Source organism: Anguilla rostrata, chromosome 1, assembly GCF_018555375.3.
Source record: "Anguilla rostrata isolate EN2019 chromosome 1, ASM1855537v3, whole genome shotgun sequence".
NCBI lineage: Eukaryota > Metazoa > Chordata > Actinopteri > Anguilliformes > Anguillidae > Anguilla > Anguilla rostrata.
The window spans coordinates 84284549-84305287 of NC_057933.1; the positions used below are offsets into that span (position 1 = coordinate 84284549).

Sequence of the window (20739 nt, forward strand, 5' to 3'; positions counted from 1 at the left end):
GTGCCGACTGCAGCTGGGAGCTCCACAGACTGATGGGGAATACGTGATGGCATCACCATGGATACGGGATGAGACGGTTCCATTGGTTACGGGTCCTCTCAGATCGGATGCCTGCGGGCTGCGTGTCAAACCTGCATATAAAAGGTCTTCCTTCAGCTCCCGTCTGCGTGAGCTGAGTCGTGTTCTACAGTGAGAGCTGAGCCGTGTTCTACAGTGAGAGCTGAGCCGTGAGCTGAGCCGTGTTCTACAGTGAGAGCTGAGCCGTGTTCTACAGTGAGAGCTGAGCCGTGTTCTACAGTGAGAGCTGAGCCGTGTTCTACAGTGTGAGCTGAGCCGTGTTCTACAGTGAGAGCTGAGCCGTGAGCTGAGCCGTGTTCTACAGTGAGAGCTGAGCCGTGTTCTACAGTGAGAGCTGAGCCGTGTTCTACAGTGAGAGCTGAGCCGTGTTCTACAGTGAGAGCTGAGCCGTGTTCTACAGTGAGAGCTGAGCCGTGTTCTACAGTGAGAGCTGAGCCGTGTTCTACAGTGAGAGCTGAGCCGTGTTCTACAGTGAGAGCTGAGTCGTGTTCTACAGTGAGAGCTGAGTCGTGTTCTACAGTGAGAGCTGAGTCGTGTTCTACAGTGAGAGCTGAGCCGTGTTCTACAGTGTGAGCTGAGCCGTGTTCTACAGTGTGAGCTGAGCCGTGTTCTACAGTGTGAGCTGAGCCGTGTTCTACAGTGAGAGCTGAGCCGTGTTCTACAGTGAGAGCTGAGCCGTGTTCTACAGTGAGAGCTGAGCCGTGTTCTACAGTGTGAGCTGAGCCGTGTTCTACAGTGTGAGCTGAGCCGTGTTCTACAGTGAGAGCTGAGCCGTGAGCTGAGCCGTGTTCTACAGTGAGAGCTGAGCCGTGTTCTACAGTGAGAGCTGAGCCGTGTTCTACAGTGTGAGCTGAGCCGTGTTCTACAGTGTGAGCTGAGCCGTGTTCTACAGTGAGAGCTGAGCCGTGAGCTGAGCCGTGTTCTACAGTGAGAGCTGAGCCGTGTTCTACAGTGAGAGCTGAGCCGAGAGCTGAGCCGTGTTCTACAGTGAGAGCTGAGCCGTGTTCTACAGTGAGAGCTGAGTCGTGTTCTACAGTGAGAGCTGAGTCGTGTTCTACAGTGAGAGCTGAGTCGTGTTCTACAGTGAGAGCTGAGCCGTGTTCTACAGTGAGAGCTGAGCCGTGTTCTACAGTGAGAGCTGAGCCGTGTTCTACAGTGAGAGCTGAGCCGTGTTCTACAGTGTGAGCTGAGCCAAGAGCTGAGCCGTGTTCTACAGTGAGAGCTGAGCCGTGTTCTACAGTGTGAGCTGAGCCGTGTTCTACAGTGAGAGCTGAGCCGTGTTCTACAGTGAGAGCTGAGCCGTGAGCTGAGCCATGTTCTACAGTGAGAGCTGAGCCGTGTTCTACAGTGAGAGCTGAGCCGTGAGCTGAGCCGTGTTCTACAGTGTGAGCTGAGCCGTGTTCTACAGTGAGAGCTGAGCCGTGTTCTACTGTGAGAGCTGAGCCGTGTTCTACAGTGTGAGCTGAGCCGTGTTGTGCAGTGAGAGCTGAGCCGTGTTCTACAGTGTGAGCTGAGTCGTGTTCTACAGTGAGAGCTGAGCCGTGTTCTACAGTGTGAGCTGAGCCGTGTTCTACAGTGAGAGCTGAGCCGTGTTCTACAGTGTGAGCTGAGCCGTGTTCTACAGTGAGAGCTGAGCCGTGTTCTACAGTGTGAGCTGAGCCGTGTTCTACAGTGAGAGCTGAGCCGTGTTCTACAGTGAGAGCTGAGCCGTGTTCTACAGTGTGAGCTGAGCCGTGTTCTACAGTGTGAGCTGAGCCGTGTTCTACAGTGAGAGCTGAGCCGTGTTCTACAGTGAGAGCTGAGTCGTGTTCTACAGTGAGAGCTGAGCCGTGTTCTACAGTGAGAGCTGAGCCGTGAGCTGAGCCGTGTTCTACAGTGAGAGCTGAGCCGTGTTCTACACTGAGAGCTGAGCCGTGTTCTACAGTGAGAGCTGAGCCGTGAGCTGAGCCGTGTTCTACAGTGTGAGCTGAGCCGTGTTCTACAGTGTGAGCTGAGCCGTGTTCTACAGTGAGAGCTGAGCCGTGTTCTACAGTGAGAGCTGAGCCGTGTTCTACAGTGAGAGCTGAGCCGTGTTCTACAGTGAGAGCTGAGCCGTGTTCTACAGTGAGAGCTGAGCCGTGAGCTGAGCCGTGTTCTACAGTGTGAGCTGAGCCGTGTTCTACAGTGAGAGCTGAGCCGTGTTCTACAGTGAGAGCTGAGCCGTGTTCTACAGTGAGAGCTGAGCCGTGTTCTACAGTGAGAGCTGAGCCGTGTTCTACAGTGTGAGCTGAGCCGTGTTCTACAGTGAGAGCTGAGCCGTGAGCTGAGTCGTGTTCTACAGTGTGAGCTGAGCAATGAGCTGAGCCGTGTTCTACAGTGAGAGCTGAGCCGTGTTCTACAGTGAGAGCTGAGCCATGTTCTACAGTGAGAGCTGAGCAATGAGCTGAGCCGTGTTCTACAGTGAGAGCTGAGCCGTGTTCTACAGTGAGAGCTGAGCAATGAGCTGAGCCGTGTTCTACAGTGAGAGCTGAGCCGTGTTCTACAGTGAGAGCTGAGCCGTGTTCTACAGTGAGAGCTGAGCCGTGTTCTACAGTGTGAGCTGAGCCGTGTTCTACAGTGAGAGCTGAGCCGTGAGCTGAGTCGTGTTCTACAGTGTGAGCTGAGCAATGAGCTGAGCCGTGTTCTACAGTGAGAGCTGAGCCGTGTTCTACAGTGAGAGCTGAGCCGTGTTCTACAGTGAGAGCTGAGCCGTGTTCTACAGTGAGAGCTGAGCCGTGAGCTGAGTCGTGTTCTACAGTGAGAGCTGAGCCGTGTTCTACAGTGTGAGCTGAGCAATGAGCTGAGCCGTGTTCTACAGTGAGAGCTGAGCCGTGTTCTACAGTGTGAGCTGAGCCGTGTTCTGCAGTGAGAGCTGAGCCGTGTTCTACAGTGAGAGCTGAGCCATGAGCTGAGCCGTGTTCTACAGTGAGAGCTGAGTCGTGTTCTACAGTGAGAGCTGAGCCGTGTTCTACAGTGTGAGCTGAGCCGTGTTCTACAGTGTGAGCTGAGCCGTGTTCTGCAGTAAGAGCTGAGCCGTGTTCTACAGTGAGAGCTGAGCCGTGTTCTACAGTGAGAGCTGAGCCGTGTTCTACAGTGTGAGCTGAGCCGTGTTCTACAGTGTGAGCTGAGCCGTGTTCTACAGTGAGAGCTGAGCCGTGTTCTACAGTGAGAGCTGAGCCGTGTTCTACAGTGTGAGCTGAGCCGTGTTCTACAGTGTGAGCTGAGCCGTGTTCTACAGTGAGAGCTGAGCCGTGTTCTACAGTGAGAGCTGAGCCGTGAGCTGAGCCGTGTTCTACAGTGAGAGCTGAGCCGTGTTCTACAGTGAGAGCTGAGCCGTGTTCTACAGTGAGAGCTGAGCCGTGTTCTACAGTGAGAGCTGAGCCGTGAGCTGAGTCGTGTTCTACAGTGAGAGCTGAGCCGTGTTCTACAGTGAGAGCTGAGCCGTGTTCTACTGTGTGAGCTGAGCCGTGTTCTACAGTTAGAGCTGAGCCGTGTTCTACAGTGAGAGCTGAGCCATGAGCTGAGCCGTGTTCTACAGTGAGAGCTGAGCCGTGTTCTACAGTGAGAGCTGAGCCGTGTTCTACAGTGAGAGCTGAGCCGTGTTCTACAGTGTGAGAAGGAGCAGCTGGTGACGCCAGCTGTTTTGGAGGACATGTCTGCACTCTCCCGGATTTTCCAGGGGGGGGGGCTTTGCGCATGACACGGCTGTGGTTGCTGAGGAACGGACATTCCAAATTAGGGTGGGAATTAAATGTGTTCAGCCCCTCGTAAGGTGGCAAATTCTTTTAAAACGTGATCTTATGAAACACGCCGCTGGTGCAGAGATTTGCTGGGTCAGGCTTGTGTTGGTGCTGACTGCTCAGCGCTCTGTTTGTCCCTCTTTTGTTTCCATCTCTTCAGCTCCCTGCGGGGGGAACCTCACAGGCCCTGGGGGCCTCATCCTGTCCCCGGAGTACCCGGAGCTCTACCCCCACGGCCAGGAGTGCGACTGGACGGTCACCGTGTCACCTGACCACATCATCGCCCTCACCTTCATCCAGTACGTTACAGCTGGGAGGCAGTTCCTACGGCAACCTAGTCTGGGGCTCTGTCGTTGCTGGGTAACCAGGGTACCCTCCAGAACCTGGATACAGGATGCTCTAGAATCTCATCTTCTGATTGGGCTATTAGTCTGGTTTTATTCCATGAAATTGCACTTGTATTTATTTATTCATTGATTGATGTAGCACAATAGAGCAAATAAGTTACACTAATGACAGGAGTAAGTTTTTTTTTTCCAACCGTGCGACCAAAGTGGAATCACAAGACCCCCAATAAAAACAATAAGCTACCAAAGCAGTGATGATTCACTGTGATTATATCATTCCAGGAAAAGAATGGGAGATGAAGAGGATGTAAGTGTAGTGAAAAGAGAAGTTGATGAAGGGGTTATAGCTTCAAAAGCGTGGCCATTTCCTGCCTAGCCACTGTGCTGCAGCACTCAGTGATAGGGGGGGGGGGCAGGTGTGTGGTACAGTTTGTGGGGTGGCGGACTCGAACCTCCCGCCACGGTGTTGTCAGCAGTCACCCTTTCTCCCTTTCTCCTTTCTTACCCTCACTGCTTTCGTCCAGTCTGAATACAGCAAAAAAAGAAAGAAGTTTAAAATAATAAATAATAAATAAGAGTGGTGTTGGCTGTTGCCTGAGGAGCGTGGCGGGGTTGCTGGGTTCTTTGTTCATTGTCCCCTGACGCTTAATCGATCATCTCGGTGAGCTGATTACACAGTTAACTGGCCTCGTCTCGCCTCGGCTGCCAGGCCTGAGCTGGCTGCTGATTTTAAGGTGACGGTTAAAAAAAACAAAACAGCACTGGACCCCGAGGCTCTGCAGGAGTGAGCGGCACTGTTTTACTGTGTTTACAGAGCACAGTGTAACGCTGTTTTACTGTTTACAGAGCACATTGTAACGCTGTTTTACTGTGTTCTAACTGTGTTTACAGAGCGCAGTGTAGCGCTGTTTACTGTTTACAGAGCACAGTGTAACACTGTTTTACTGTGTTATAACTGTGTTTACAGAGCGCAGTGTAGCGCTGTTTCACTATGTTCTAACTGTGTTTACAGAGCGCAGTGTAGCGCTGTTTTACTGTTTACAGAGCGCAGTGTAACGCTGTTTTACTGTGTTCTAACTGTGTTTACAGAGCGCAGTGTAGCGCTGTTTCACTATGTTCTAACTGTGTTTACAGAGCGCAGTGTAGTGCTGTTTTACTGTTTACAGAGCACAGTGTAGCACTGTTTTACTGTGTTCTAACTGTGTTTACAGAGCACAGTGTAGCGCTGTTTTACTGTGTTCTGTGTTTTACGTAGCGCAGTGTAGTGCTGTTTCACTGTGTTCTAACTGTGTTTTACGGAGCGCAGCCACACTCAGTCCTTTCCCCTGCCTGTCAGGTTCAGCCTGGAGACCAGCTATGACTTCCTGCACATCTACGACGGGCCCGACTCGCTGAGCCCCCTGCTGGGCAGCTTCTACGGCAGCGAGGCGCCCGAGCACATCGAGAGCAGCTCCAACACGCTCTTCCTTGCCTTCCGCAGTGACGCCTCCCTCAGCAGCAATGGCTTTGTGCTGCAGTACACAGGTACGTCGCCCCCCGCAGGCTGGGCGGACCTATTACCTCTCCTGTGTCACACTCGGTTTGCTCTGATAGTGGTCTCAGTGCTGAAGCTGGGAGTTAGAGCAGACTGCTCTGAAGTGGTCTCAGTGCTGAAGCTGGGAGTTAGAGTAGACAGCTCTGATAGTGGTCTCAGTGCTGAAGCTGGGAGTTAGAGCTGACAGCTCTGATAGTGGTCTCAGTGCTGAAGCTGGGAGTTAGAGCAGACTGCTCTGATAGTGGTCTCAGTGCTGAAGCTGGGAGTTAGAGCAGACTGCTCTGATAGTGGTCTCAGTGCTAAAGCTGGGAGTTAGAGCAGACTGCTCTGATAGTGGTCTCAGTGCTGAAGCTGGGAGTTGGAGCAGACTGCTCTGATAGTGGTCTCAGTGCTGAAGCTGGGAGTTAGAGCAGACTGCTCTGATAGTGGTCTCAGTGCTGAAGCTGGGAGTTAGAGCAGACTGCTCTGATAGTGGTCTCAGTGCTGAAGCTGGGAGTTAGAGCAGACAGCTCTGATAGTGGTCTCAGTGCTGAAGCTGGGAGTTAGAGTAGACAGCTCTGATAGTGGTCTCAGTGCTGAAGCTGGGAGTTAGAGTAGACAGCTCTGATAGTGGTCTCAATGCTGAAGCTGGGAGTTAGAGCAGACTGCTCTGAGAGAGGTCTCAGTGCTGAAGCTGGGAGTTAGAGCAGACTGCTCTGAGAGTGGTCTCAGTGCTGAAGCTGGGAGTTAGAGCAGACTGCTCTGATAGTGGTCTCAGTGCTGAAGCTGGGAGTTAGAGTAGACAGCTCTGATAGTGGTCTCAGTGCTGAAGCTGGGAGTTAGAGCAGACTGCTCTGATAGTGGTCTCAGTGCTGAAGCTGGGAGTTAGAGCAGACTGCTCTGAGAGTGGTCTCAGTGCTGAAGCTGGGAGTTAGAGCAGACTGCTCTGAGAGTGGTCTCAGTGCTGAAGCTGGGAGTTAGAGCAGACTGCTCTGATAGTGGTCTCAGTGCTGAAGTCAGACGTTTCAGCAGTCTTCTCTGATGGAAGTTATTCCCCAGGGACTCTGAAACCCTGCAGTGTGTCTACTGTGAATTATTAAGGGAAGAAGAATGATATTTTTGTCTGCTTAGATTCAGCAGGTCTGTGTTTTCAGTTGTTCCCTTGTATTAAATTCCTGATTGATGCTTGATTCAATCTTAGCGCTGAAGCTAACCTCAGGTAACCCCAGAGAACCCACGACAAACCCAGACTTCACTTTCGGCTTGCTGGCAGCAAGATGGCTTATCAACATCCACAGCTGTGACATAACGCTTTTGAGGGTCCAGTATGTGTGTGAAATATGATACGATGGAAAATGTGTGTTTTTTTTGGGATAATATAAGCAGGAGAAATACAGTTTGTTCATTCAGATAAATTAAAAGCTTGTACGCTGGGCCCAGCACAGCAAAGCTAATTACCATTCTGAAGAGAGGGAGAAGAGGGGAGTGATTATAAAAGAAAAGGAATAAAGAGGAAGGAGAGGTACAGAGAGAGTGATAGAGAGAGTGGAGAGATAGTGGGAGAGGGGGAGAGAGATAGAGACAGAGAGGAAGTACAGATAGAGGAGAGAATTGAGTACAGAGAGATGAATAGTTCAGGCAGAGATGAATTGATGCAGATAGAGGTGACTCAGTACAATTCCAGTACTTGAGCGGATTTTATGATTGTGCAAGTGGTTTGACAGAAGATTTGGTATGCTTATTTGGTCTTCTAAGGAACCCCGATCATTATGAAGGGGGATATGGGCTAAAAAAGTTTGGGAAAATGAGTGTGACTCCATGACTTTGATTTTCCGTATCTACATTACTATGGGCCATAGGGAAATTGTTCTTTGTTGACTACAAATTTAAAGGTAATGGAGTTATTAGTTGAAGTTCATCTATGAAAAAGCTGTATTTTAAAATGGATCAAATTTTCACCAAAGTTAGGTTCTAATGTCGATGAGCCCTTCTTGATATGGGCTCATTTTAGGAGTCGCTCGAAGTTATGTTGTTGTTGCATATGGTAATAATTGGTGACTGGGCTGCGTTCAAGAGACAATGCCCAACACTGGAGAGCTGAGATTGAACTTTCTGCTTCCTCATGGAGTATCACCATTTTACTTGTTCCCATGCTGCCCTGAAACACTTGTGATGGACCTGATGCACTTGAAGATGTGCTAATGGTGGTTGAATCGGGCACACTGTACAGACATACACAAGGTTGAGCAGAGACAGAATCCTTGAATCTACAGCTCTGAAGGAGCACAAATTGAGGGTTTAATATTTGTTCATTTCTTATTTCTGCAAGTTATTTTATTCACCTCCATGTTTTTAGAGGACTTTCAGTTGGACTGTTTGCTTGCCCTCTCTCTGATTGGATAATGATTCCTGTTGTCCCTGAGTGGATGATGCATGTTTTTCATTGAATCTGTTTTTATTGAAGACTGGCTGGATTTGGGCTTCATGTGGTGAGATTTTGCTGTAAGGCTGACACACTGCTTCTTCCACATCAGATTTTCCCAGTTATAAGTTTTACTGATCTCCGTGTGTTTCGGTTTTCTGTATTTTAGTCTTAGCTGAGTTGAGACTCCTTGTAGGCATCCTCCGGAGTGCCTTCCAGAACTCTTTTTGCTTTTCTTCTATTGTGTCTCTGCTGTTTCTGCTGTGTGGGCATTTTTTGTTAGCTCCTTGCAATCCTTTGTTTTTGCTTGGAGGGACATAAAAGCCATTGCTTCTCAACTTCATTACACCAAGTAGGGCCCATCAAGAAGGTAGCACATTGAAATTTTGCACGTGTCTGAATATGTCTGTTTGCAATGATGTTTAACAACATTGTCAGGAATTAGTGATGTGATACCACTCTAGTGTGTAATGGTTTCTCAGCAATGACTGAAAAACTCTAGACCAAATTTTCTGGAGGTGTTGATAAAATTATACCTTAGCTTTGGTGAAAATTTTATCCCTTTTGAAAAACAGGTGTTTTTTCAGATCAGCTTTCAAGAATATTGTCACTCATAACTCTGTTACCTTTGGGGTCAACATAATATATGTAAAAGATAGAGCTTTTTAACATTTACAATGGTATACGAACCCTTTCTCTCTGACCTATAGTAATGTAGATATGGGAAGTCAAAATCACTAATTCGCACTAATTTACTCAAACTTTGTTAGCTAATATCTCCCTTAATAATGATCCGAGACAAGTGTCATTTCTGTCCCGGGTGTTTCATATAAAATCAAATAAGCCAAATCACATTAAAATCTGTAACAGTGCAGTCCCATCATGTGTTGAATGGACCCAGACTTACCCTGGAGTAGGGCGGGGTGAGGAAAGACCGGGCTGTCCTGGGCGGGGCAGTGTGTGCTAGAACCAGTCTGATTGGGTGGGGCAGTGATGCAAGAAGCAGTCTCATTGGGCAAGGGATTGAGTGATAGATGCAGTCTGATTCGGTGGGCAGTGTGTTCTAGAACCAGTCTGATTGGGTGGGGCAGTGAGGGAGCCAGAAGCAGTCTGATGGTTGTTTTTCTGGTTCTGTGTGATAAAGTGGACAGCTGGTCCCTGGTCTGGTTGTTCTCTGGGTGAAGTGTGTTCACTCGCTGGATTTGGGTCTGGTGACCATGATTAACTATCAGTGACTAGAAACTGCGGTTTCTCAAACTGAGGTGGGCATCTGGATCAGAACCACAGAGCCTGGACCGTCATCTCTGGTATGCAATGGTTCTGGCATCTCGAAATTGGAACCGTAGAGCGAGGGGGTCCACTGCTTTGGGCTGAGGGTTCTACCCTGTGCATCTGGGCCTTTCCAGGAGCCGACGCCCCTCCCTGTCTCTGCTGGACGGCCTGGCCCGCCAGGGGACTTTTCTGTCTCATTTCAGTTGTTTGCTTTTTTTCTTAAAAAAATGTACTGTTCCCAGCCCTATTGATTCTGTTAGACCAAAAGAACACAAACCCTGGAGGACGTCTTATTTCAGTTGTTGCTTTCTTTTTTCGTTTAGAAATGTGCAGTTCCCAGCCCTATTGATTCCATTTAAAACAGAAAGAACACAAGTAAATAAAAAAAGTTTATTAAATGGACTTGCCCATTGAGCAGTGTGCGTAGAACAGATTGAGTCACTGGGGGTTTCGGGTTCTGCAGTGGAGGTGGTGAGCTGTCCTGTTCTGTGTATCTGGTGTGTAGAGAACCCCACAGTGGAGGTGGTGAGCTGTCCTGTTCTCTGTATCTGGTGTGTAGAGAACCCCACGGTGGAGGTGGTGAGCTGTCCTGTTCTCTGTATCTGGTGTGTAGAGAACCCCACGGTGGAGGTGGTGAGCTGTCCTGTTCTCTGTATCTGGTGTGTAGAGAGCCCCACAGTGGAGGTGGTGAGCTGTCCTGTTCTCTGTATTTGGTGTGTAGAGAACCCCACGGTGGAGGTGGTGAGCTGTCCTGTTCTCTGTATCTGGTGTGTAGAGAACCCCACGGTGGAGGTGGTGAGCTGTCCTGTTCTCTGTATCTGGTGTGTAGAGAACCCCACGGTGGAGGTGGTGAGCTGTCCTGTTCTCTGTATCTGGTGTGTAGAGAACCCCACGGTGGAGGTGGTGAGCTGTCCTGTTCTCTGTATCTGGTGTGTAGAGAACCCCACGGTGGAGGTGGTAAGCTGTCCTATTCTCTGTATCTGGTGTGTAGAGAACCCCACGGTGGAGGTGGTGAGCTGTCCTGTTCTCTGTATCTGGTGTGTAGAGAACCCCACAGTGGAGGTGGTGAGCTGTCCTGTTCTGTGTATCTGGTGTGTAGAGAACCCCACAGTGGAGGTGGTGAGCTGTCCTGTTCTCTGTATCTGGTGTGTAGAGAACCCCACGGTGGAGGTGGTGAGCTGTCCTGTTCTCTGTATCTGGTGTGTAGAGAACCCCACGGTGGAGGTGGTAAGCTGTCCTATTCTCTGTATCTGGTGTGTAGAGAACCCCACGGTGGAGGTGGTGAGCTGTCCTGTTCTCTGTATCTGGTGTGTAGAGAACCCCACGGTGGAGGTGGTAAGCTGTCCTATCTCTGTATCTGGTGTGTAGAGAACCCACGGTGGAGGTGGTGAGCTGTCCTGTTCTCTGTATCTGGTGTGTAGAGAACCCCACGGTGGAGGTGGTGAGCTGTCCTGTTCTCTGTATCTGGTGTGTAGAAGCCCACAGTGAGGTGGTGAGCTGTCCTGTTCTGTGTATCTGGTTGTAGAGAACCCCACAGTGGAGGTGGTGAGCTGTCCTGTTCTCTGTATCGGTGTGTAGAGAACCCACAAGTGGAGGTGGTGAGCTGTCCTGTTCTCTGTATCTGGTGTGTAGAGAGCCCCACAGTGGAGGTGGTGAGCTGTCCTGTTCTCTGTATCTGGTGTGTAGAGAACCCCACGGTGGAGGTGGTGAGCTGTCCTGTTCTCTGTATCTGGTGTGTAGAGAACCCCACAGTGGAGGTGGTGAGCTGTCCTGTTCTCTGTATCTGGTGTGTAGAGAACCCCACGGTGGAGGTGGTGAGCTGTCCTGTTCTCTGTATCTGGTGTGTAGAGAGCCCCACGGTGGAGGTGGTGAGCTGTCCTGTTCTCTGTACCTGGTGTGTAGAGAGCCCCACGGTGGAGGTGGTGAGCTGTCCTGTTCTCTGTATCTGGTGTGTAGAGAGCCCCACAGTGGAGGTGGTGAGCTGTCCTGTTCTCTGTATCTGGTGTGTAGAGAACCCCAGGGAGTCGTGCTTCGAACCCGGGCAGGTGAGGAACGGGACGCGTCATGGTAACGACCTGAAGTTGGGCACCACGGTCACCTTCTCCTGCGACAGCGGCTACGTGATCGAAGGAGATTCCACCCTCACCTGCATTATGGGGGTCGATGGCAAGCCCAACTGGAACATGCCACCCCCCACCTGCACAGGTAAACAAAACAAACCACCCCCCACCTGCACAGGTAAACACAAACCACTCCCCACCTGCATAGGTAGACTCAAACCACTCCCCACCTGCACAGGTAAACAAACAAATCACCCCCCACCTGCATAGGTAGACTCAAACCACCCCCACCTGCACAGGTAGACTCAAACCACCCCCCACCTGCACAGGTAGACACAAACCACTCCCCACCTGCACAGGTAGACACAAACCACCCCCCACCTGCACAGGTAGACTCAAACCACCCCCCACCTGCACAGGTAGACACAAACCACCCCCCACCTGCACAGTTAAGTGCCTCACATCAAGGTAAGTGATTTTTTTTCTTCTTCATTCCCACATTATGAGAGTTAAACAGAGGCCATGTATAATCTTTCTTGCTTTGTGCCCCATCCCATCCCAAATCTTATCTCTTCTTCTTCTTCTTCAGCTCCTTGTGGTGGGCAGTACTCTGGACTGGAGGGTGCAGTGTTATCGCCGGGTTACCCTGGCAACTATAGCAGCGGGAAGAGCTGCTTGTACTCTGTGACTGTGCCAAGGGATTATGGTGAGTGTGTGAAGCTCCCGAATTCTGCTCACCTGAGTCTGTTCTCTGGAAAACAGCCCATTCGATATTTTCACATATGTGACACTATAATTTAGCGTGTCGCCAGCAAAAATAAATCTCTCTGAGTGTGGTATTTGAAAATTAAACCCAGAGAATGACTTAGTGAATAGTTCTTACAAGCATGGTTATAAATTCTTTGGATGTCCGTTAAGTCAGCTTTGTTCCCTTGGGTTATTGTATTTAAGTGCAGAAACTCTGCAGGGTTCTCTCTCTCGCTCCCTCTCTCACTCTGTTTCTATCTCTTTCTGTCTCTCCCTCATTCTCTTGCACTTTCTCTCAATTTCTCTCTCTTTCTCTCTCTCCTTCTTCCTTGCTCTCTCAGCAAATCAAGTTAGGGGGGACTGCTTTTCCCTTGAAACCAGGGGAGATGGTTGAAATTTGTGGTGATTGATCTAGACGTGCCATTTTAAATAAGCGCAATTGAATGTGTATATAAAATTATAGTTATAATTGAATGTGTATGCAAATACAAATTTAGTTAAAGGTATATATGTAAATGCTATAAAAAACATACATGGCTTTTGAATAGCCTATGGTGAGTGCTGGTGTTAGCATGATGCTAATGCGGTCCTGGCTTTGTGAAACCCACAATGGTGTTAGCATGATGCTAATGTGGTCCTGGTTTTGTGAAACCCACAGTGGTGTTAGCATGATGCTAATGTGGTCCTGGTTTGTGAAACCCACAGTGGTGTTAGCATGATGCTAATGTGGTGCTGGTTTTGTGAAACCCACAGTGGTATTAGCAGGATGCTAATGTGGTCCTGGTTTTGTGAAACCCACAGTGGTGTTAGCATGATGCTAATGTGGTCCTGGTTTTGTGAACCAAGTGGTGTAGCATGATGCTATGTCTGTTGTGAACCCGTGGTGTTAGCATGATGCTAATGTGGTCCTGGTTTTGTGAACCCCACAGTGGTGTTAGCATGATCCTAATGTGGTCCTGGTTTTGTGAACCCCACAGTGGTGTTAGCATGATGCTAATGTGGTCCTGGTTTTGTGAAACCCACAGTGGTGTTAGCATGATGCTAATGTGGTCCTGGTTTTGTGAAACCCACAGTGGTGTTAGCATGATGCTAATGTGGTCCTGGTTTTGTGAAACCCACAGTGGTGTTAGCATGATGCTAATGTGGTCCTGGTTTTGTGAAACCCACAGTGGTGTTAGCATGATGCTAATGTGGTCCTGGTTTTGTGAAACCCACAGTGGTGTTAGCATGATGCTAATGTGGTGCTGGTTTTGTGAAACCCACAGTGGTGTTCGGCCAGTTCGCATTCTTCCAGACGGCGCTGAACGACGTGGTGGAGGTGTACGATGGCGCCACTCAGCATGCCCGAATCCTGAGCTCGCTGTCCGGTGCCCACACAGGTGAACCGCCCACACAGAGGAACTACCCAGCATGCCTAGTTCTGTAGTATTAATGTTGTTAAAATCTATGTCAGTGTGTGGTCTAGTGAGGAAAAAAGCAGCTACCCAGCCGAGTTTACCGGTTGTTAACTGTTTGTAAGGATCACCAAACGTTGTTTTGTTTCCATGATGTTGTCTTACAGTGCTGTGCCTGTACGGATGCTTATGTGCTGAGAGACAGAAGCTCCAGTGTGTTACACAAATAAAATTCTGTTATATGTCTGCTAACACCTTACCACATACCTTAACTCTGCCCCTGCCTCTGTCTCAACCAATCACAGGCGAGGCTCTGCCCCTGGCCACCTCCCACCAGATCCTGGTGCGCTTCCTGTCCAGAGGGAAGGCTACTGCCCGAGGGTTTCACCTGGTCTACCAAGGTAGGAGTGTGTGTGTGTGTGTGTGTGTGTGTGTGAGAGAGGTTGTTTGTGTGTGTGTGTGCGCGTGTGCGCGTGTGTGAGGCCATGTGTGTGTGTGTGTGTGTGTGTGTGTGTGTGTGTGTGTGTGTGTGTGTGTGTGTGTGTGAGTTGGTGTTAGCATGTGTGTGTGTGTGTGTGTGAGGCCATGTGTGTGTGTGTGAGTGTGTGCGTGTTTGAGTTGGTATGTGTGTTTGTGTGTGTGTATTAAATATTTATATATTTATTAGCTCTCCCTTCTTTTCCACCTCTCCTTGTTTTCCTTTTCTCCTGGTCTTCTATTCCTTCTGTTCATTCTCCCCATCCTTAACCCCCCCTTCCACCCCTTCTTCTGTCTCCTCCACCCTCCTCTTCCCCGCTTCATCCCTCTCTGTTCTTCACCATCTCTCTCCTACACTTCTTCTTCTTCTGTTTTTCTCATCCCTCTCTCTCATCCCTGTCCATCTCCCTGCCCCCCTCCCTGCTGGGTTGGGGTTCTATCTCTCTCCCTGCCCCCCCCACCCCTCCCCGCGGGGTTGGGCTTCTCCCTCTCCCCCCTCTGGGTTGGGCTTCTCTCTCCCCCCCCCCTCCCCCCGTGGGGCTGGGCTTCTCTCTCTCCAGCAGTGCCCAGGACGAGCGGGACGCAGTGCAGCTCGGTCCCGGAGCCTCGAAACGGCAGGCGGCTGGGCAGCAGCTTCTCTGTGGGGGCGCTGGTGCGCTTCCAGTGCAGTCCCGGCTACATCCTGCAGGGGGCGTCAGCCATACAGTGCGAGACGGTGCCCAACGCGCTGGCCCAGTGGAACAGCACTGTGCCCAGCTGCATCGGTACGCTGTGCGGCCTGCCTGTCTGTCTGTCTGTCTGTCTGTCTGACTGTCTGTCTGTCTGTACCTGCCCGTCTGTCTGTCTGTCCCGCCAGCCTCACTCGGTCTGAGGTCACTCGATCCAGCTTGTGTTCCTCAGTCCCCGTGAGCTCCATTCCCTCCCAGTTCAGTTCAGTTGTGTTTGATGCACATATGCTGTCTTCCTATTGACATGTTAGTGATCCTTTCAGCACCTGCTCTGTTTGGAACGTGGAGGACAATGGAGGCTATTGCTGCAGAATATTCCCCTGGAACGTGTCCTGCAGTAGAGCAGAATGTGCATTTGTGTCTGAGGCCTGGGGGCCAGGGTAGCCTATGCCAGTGACTATAAAGAGCCCGTCTGTGTGTGTGCTTGTGTGTGTGTGTGTGTGTGTGTGCATGCCTGTGTGTGCGTATGTGTGTGTGTATGTGTGTGCATGCCTGTGTATGTTTGTGTGCTCTTCTGCCAAGTCGGTTTCTTTTCTAGGGCTTGTTATTCTGCCATTTTGTTTTTTGTTTCACTGTAGCCCAACAGTCCAGAAAAGTATATTTGATATGAATTAAATGTTTTCCCCCCTTTCACTCCTGCCTCCCTTCTCTCCTTCTCTTCCTCTCTCTTTTCCTCTGTCTCTCCCTCCCTCCTTCTCTCTCCCTTACTCTCTCCCAATCTCTCTTCCTCCCTCTCCCTCCCTGTCTCTCTCTAGTTCCCTGTGGGGGGAATCTGACTCAGCGGACTGGGACTATTCTTTCTCCTGGTTATCCTGTGGAATCCAGGTTCCTGAACAGCCTGACAGCTTGTGTGAAAATCCCTTTACCGGAAGATCTAAGGGTCAGGTCCTGAGGATCCAGTGCTGTGTCTAATCTACTTCTCTCTATGAGAGAACGTACCTCTACTGTGTGTGCATGTTTGTGTGTGTGTGTGTGTCTTTGTGAGGGTGCGTACGTGTGTGTGTTTGTGTGTGTGTGTGTGTGAGAGAGAGAGAGTTCATGTGTGTTTGTGTGTGTGTGCATGTGTCTGGGTGTGTGTGCGTGTGTGTGTGAGAGAGAGAGGGTGCTTGTGTGTGTGTGTATGCATGTGTCTGGGTGTGTGCATGTGTGAGGGTGTGTGTGTGTGTGTGTGTGTGTCAGAGTGTGTGTGAGGGTTATGTTCAGTAAAAGTTAAAATGGTAGAGTTAGTTGGAGCTTAGCCACATGGCTCTGTATGAGGTGTATTGATTTAGAGAGGAAAGGGAGCACAGAGATAAGAGATTGGTGCAGGGCCTCAGAATGAAGATTCTGAGCTGATATCCGTGCCCGTGTGACTGTGACCAGGCTGCAGAGAGCAGGGCGGGTATATGTGAGACCTATAGGCACTCTGAGGACTGGCGGGACAAATACAGAGCAATAGGATTTGTATTTAAGCTGGACTCTGTAATGAAAGACTTAACGGTGGGCAAGTGTGGCTTCAAACATTATTAAATACAGTTATCAGATAATCAGTGGCCACCGGTTTAATCCCTCGCTATCTCCTACTTTCCTCTCTTTTTCTCTGTCTCTCTCTCTCCCCCTCTCCTTCTCCTTCTCTCTCTCTCTCTCTCTGCAGATCCAGGTCAGAAGCTTTGTAACAGAGCATAACTGGGACTCTTTGGAGGTGTTTGATGGAGGTGATAACACAGACACTCTCCTGGGCAGCTTCTCTGGTACGTCTCACTCCTCACCGCTGTTACCTGTGTACGCACCTTTACACTTACCTGTGTGCTTTCCTTTACACTTACCTGTATGCTCACCTTTACACTTACCTGTATGCTCACCTTTACACTTACCTGTGTGCTTTCCTTTACAATTACCTGTGTGCTCACCTTTACACTTACCTGTGTGCTTTCCTTTACACTTACCTGTATGCTCACCTTTACACTTACCTGTTTGCTCACCTTTACACTTACCTGTGTGCTCACCTTTACACTTACCTGTGTGCTCATCTTTACACTTACCTGTGTGCTCACCTTTACACTTACCTGTGTGCTCATCTTTACACTTACATGTGTGCTCACCTTTACTCTTACCTGTGTGCTCACCTTTACACTTACCTGTGTACGCACCTTTACACTTACCTGTGTGCTTTCCTTTAAACTTATCTGTGTGATTTCCTTTACACTTATCCGTGTGCTCACCTTTACTCTTACCTGTGTGATTTCCTTTACACTTACCTGTGTGCTCATCTTTACACTTACCTGTGTGCTCATCTTTACACTTACCTGTGTGCTCACCTTTACACTTACCTGTGTGCTCACCTTTACACTTACCTGTGTGCTTTCCTTTACACTTACCTGTGTGCTCACCTTTACACTTACCTGTGTGATTTCCTTTACACTTACCTGTGTGCTCATCTTTACACTTACCTGTGTGCTCACCTTTACACTTACCTGTGTGCTCACCTTTACTCTTACCTGTGTGCTCACCTTTACACTTACCTGTGTGCTCACCTTTACACTTACCTGTGTGCTCATCTTTACACTTACCTGTGTGCTTTCCTTTACATTTACCAGTGTACTTAGCTTTACACTTACCTGTGTGCTCATCTTTACACTTACCTGTGTGCTTTCCTTTACATTTACCAGTGTACTTAGCTTTACACTTACCTGTGTGCTTAGCTTTACACTTACCTGTGTGCTTTTCTTTACACTTACCTGTAGATTTACATTTAGCTGCACAACAAAACATTTAGCAGTAGAGAGTTTCCGGGACACTTTGAGGTTATTTATACAGTCTCACCCAGCATGGCATGCAAAACAGTACACAGGTGCACAGCAGTGTAGTTTCCAAAAATGGATCAGAGCACAAACTAAAGAAAGCCTCATCATAATGAAAGCAATGCTCTAATCTCAGTGTAGAATTCAGCATAAAAACTGGAAAGTTACTCAGGACAGGGCCACTGAGGGGGAAGATCATTTGATCTGGGGTAGACTGCAGTAAAAGCTCCATTGTGAGAAGCAGTGTGTGCGGGAAGGTGTGGTCTTGGGTGTGGTCAAGTAGGAACGCTGCGGCGTTCTCTGTGGAGTGACCCCACCCTGCTGAAGGGGATGTGCTGGTCAGAGCGGTTTGTTCTGATACAGCAGCGCTCACTGCGTAAACACACCTGGGACAGGGCAACTGCCTCAGGAACTGTAAACACACCTGGGACAGGAAATGCATAACACACGGACAGGAATTAACACGCCTGGGACAGGAAATGCGTAAACATGCCTGGTGTCACCTTGCACACCCACAGGGACTGCGTTAACACACCCCCCTCCCCAAACCCCAGTGCCCCCCCCCCCCTATTCCTGGTAGCCCACGGCGACAGCAGCGTTCTCCCACACAGCTCTCAGTCAGTTGGGGTCACCAAAGTGCCTCATTACTGCATGATATGGATTTACTATCTGCGGACGGTCACCTGCTGCAGTGTGTGTGTGAATGAGGAAATCAATGGAAATGTGTTTACTCAACTCATTTCAGGCCCAAGCAGCTTGAGCCTGCTGAAAGCCTGCTGTTTTTTACGGTGTTTTTTTCTTCTTACATTCACAAATTTGGAATGGAAAATGTGTGTGTGTTTGTGATGTGCCCGGTCAGTCCAGTGCGGGCGAGCACACACTCTCCTCTGAAACACGCAGCCCCCCAGTTAAGATAGAGCCCCCCAGTTAAGTTACAGCCCCCCAGTTAAGCTAGAGCCCCCCAGTTAAGCTGCAGCCTCCCAGTTACGTTAAGAGGTGGGCTATGGGGCAGGTGGACTATGGGGCAGGTGGGGCATGGGGCGGGTGGACTGTGGGGCGGGTGGACGATGGGGCAGGTGGGGCATGGGGCAGGTGGACTGTGGGGTGGGTGGGCTATGGGGCAGGTGGGGCATGGGGCAGGTGGACTGTGGGGTGGGTGCACTATGGGGCAGGTGGGGCATGGGGCAGGTGGACTGTGGGGCAGGTGGGGCATGGGGCAGGTGGACGATGGGGCAGGTGGACGAGGGGCTGGTGGACGAGGGGCTGGTCATGTGCTTCTTGCTGCAGGTTTCTGGCTTGTGCTCACTTACAGACAGTTCACTGCAGTTGAACTTTCCAAACACGGATAACTACAGTTAGCGTCTTGAACAAGAAAGATAATAATTCCACCCTTTTTCACCAGGTGTAATTTATATGAAATTAAAAAGGGTGATTTCAGGAAACAGAGTGTAATTTTGGAGTTTGATTCGTGTTTGAAGGTTTGGGAGGGCTGTGTGATCTCGCTTGGATTGGATAGAGAGGCTGCACTGTGTGTGCGCGTCACTAAAACTCTTCCCCCTGCTCTGGGCCCATCAGCCAGTGCTTGCTTCGCGACGCGAGTCTTACGTGGGAGAGGATGGCGGACACTCTCCCACTTTTCAGCGTTCATCATTCACTTCAGCTCAGAAAAACAAAAAAACAACAGGAAGTGCACTTGAATAAACTCATTTTCTCTAGAGGCATTTCAGTTCTCCTGAGTGGGCAGGAAGGGCAGGGAGGTCAGATTTGCTTGACTGTTTATTTTTACTTCTGATGGAAATGGAAAGCAGAGCTTGAGCAGGTAGAGTGGCGGAGAGGATGCAGACCCTAGAGAGAACGCAGGTGTGCTCGTGCTCCTGGATGTCCGGAGTTTAAAGGCATGTTATGCAGGGTCTTTTAGCCTTGCTGTGCTCCTCTTTTTTTGTTTACAAGCAAAGAAGTCTTCAAACCCGCCCACTCTCCTCGGGCAGCCCACCTAACGTAGCTGGCTGGATAGCCAGAGGTAACGCTTCTCGCAGGTCAAACAGCATACAAGCCTACTCCACATCGCTTCTCCCTCTCTTGCTGAACTTCAGCCGACGCCACCGAGGAGAAGCACCTCCAGGGTTAACTCTAGTTCTTGAGTGAGCCCTGTCGGCTTGTCTTTCTGCTTCGCTGTGTCTGTGCTTCTTCACTGGCTTGCTAGCTAGCACCAAATTTTCCATTTTAGAATAACACATACAGTTAAAGGTGCACAAATTTGGCGAAAGTGCATAAAGACAGAGGTTGCCAGTGCATCATAGATGCCTTAGCATGGTTATTTTGTAATATTTTCAAGGTAACAATCCTATGTTTGAGTTTGCCTGGGCTCTTTAGCTCAGGAGGTAAGAGCGATTGTCTGGCAGTCAGAGGGTTGCCGGTTCGAACCCCCGCCCTGGGCATGTCGAAGTGTCCCTGAGTAAGACGCCTAATCCCTAATTGCTCCCAACGAACTGACTGGTACCTTGCATGGCAGCCTTTCACCGTTGGTGTGTGAGTGTGAGGGTGAATGAGAGGCATCAATTGTAAAGCACTTTGGATAAAAGCGCTATATAAATGCAGTCCATTTACCATTTGATTTGAACATGTGCTCCCTCTTTACCTGTGAGAAGCTGGACTCAGGTTCAATTGCGATGGTTAAGCATGTTCCTCTGTATTGTGTGTTGAGTGTGTCTCTGTGTGTTGAGTATCTCTGAGTGTTGAGTGTGTCTCTGTGTGCTGACTGTGCCTGAGTGTTGAGTGTGTCTCTGTGTGTTGAGTATCTCTGTGTGCTGACTGTACTGGAGTGTTGAGTGTGTCTCTGTGTCCTGACTGTGCCTGAGTGTTGAGTGTGTCTCTGTCCTGACTGTGCCTGAGTGTTGAGTGTGTCTCTGTGTCCTGACTGTGCCTGAGTGTTGAGTGTGTCTCTGTGTGTCTCGGTGTTCAGGTACCACCGTTCCCGCCCTGCTGAACAGCACGTCCAACCAGCTGTACCTGCACTTCTTCTCTGACATCAGCGTCTCAGCGGCGGGCTTTCAGCTGGAGTACAAGAGTAAGGAGCAAACACATATTCCACAATGCATCTCTCCACACCTATCCCACAATGCATCTCTGCACACATATCCCACAATGCATCTCTCCACACATA

The 20739-nt window shown here is 49.7% G+C and overlaps 1 protein-coding gene across 1 annotated transcript in view; it reads left to right on the plus strand.

The window, feature by feature from the left end:
* The window catches only part of LOC135248951 (CUB and sushi domain-containing protein 1-like), a 238486-nt gene that overhangs the window by 174081 nt on the left and 43666 nt on the right, over positions 1 to 20739 (plus strand). The window contains exons 28-37 of the mRNA XM_064324101.1: positions 3997 to 4135; positions 5520 to 5707; positions 11401 to 11595; positions 12040 to 12156; positions 13463 to 13576; positions 13897 to 13992; positions 14629 to 14832; positions 15552 to 15676; positions 16430 to 16526; positions 20539 to 20643. Coding sequence (XP_064180171.1) covers positions 3997 to 4135; positions 5520 to 5707; positions 11401 to 11595; positions 12040 to 12156; positions 13463 to 13576; positions 13897 to 13992; positions 14629 to 14832; positions 15552 to 15676; positions 16430 to 16526; positions 20539 to 20643 — 1380 coding nt within the window. The remainder of the gene's footprint in view (positions 1 to 3996; positions 4136 to 5519; positions 5708 to 11400; positions 11596 to 12039; positions 12157 to 13462; positions 13577 to 13896; positions 13993 to 14628; positions 14833 to 15551; positions 15677 to 16429; positions 16527 to 20538; positions 20644 to 20739) is intronic.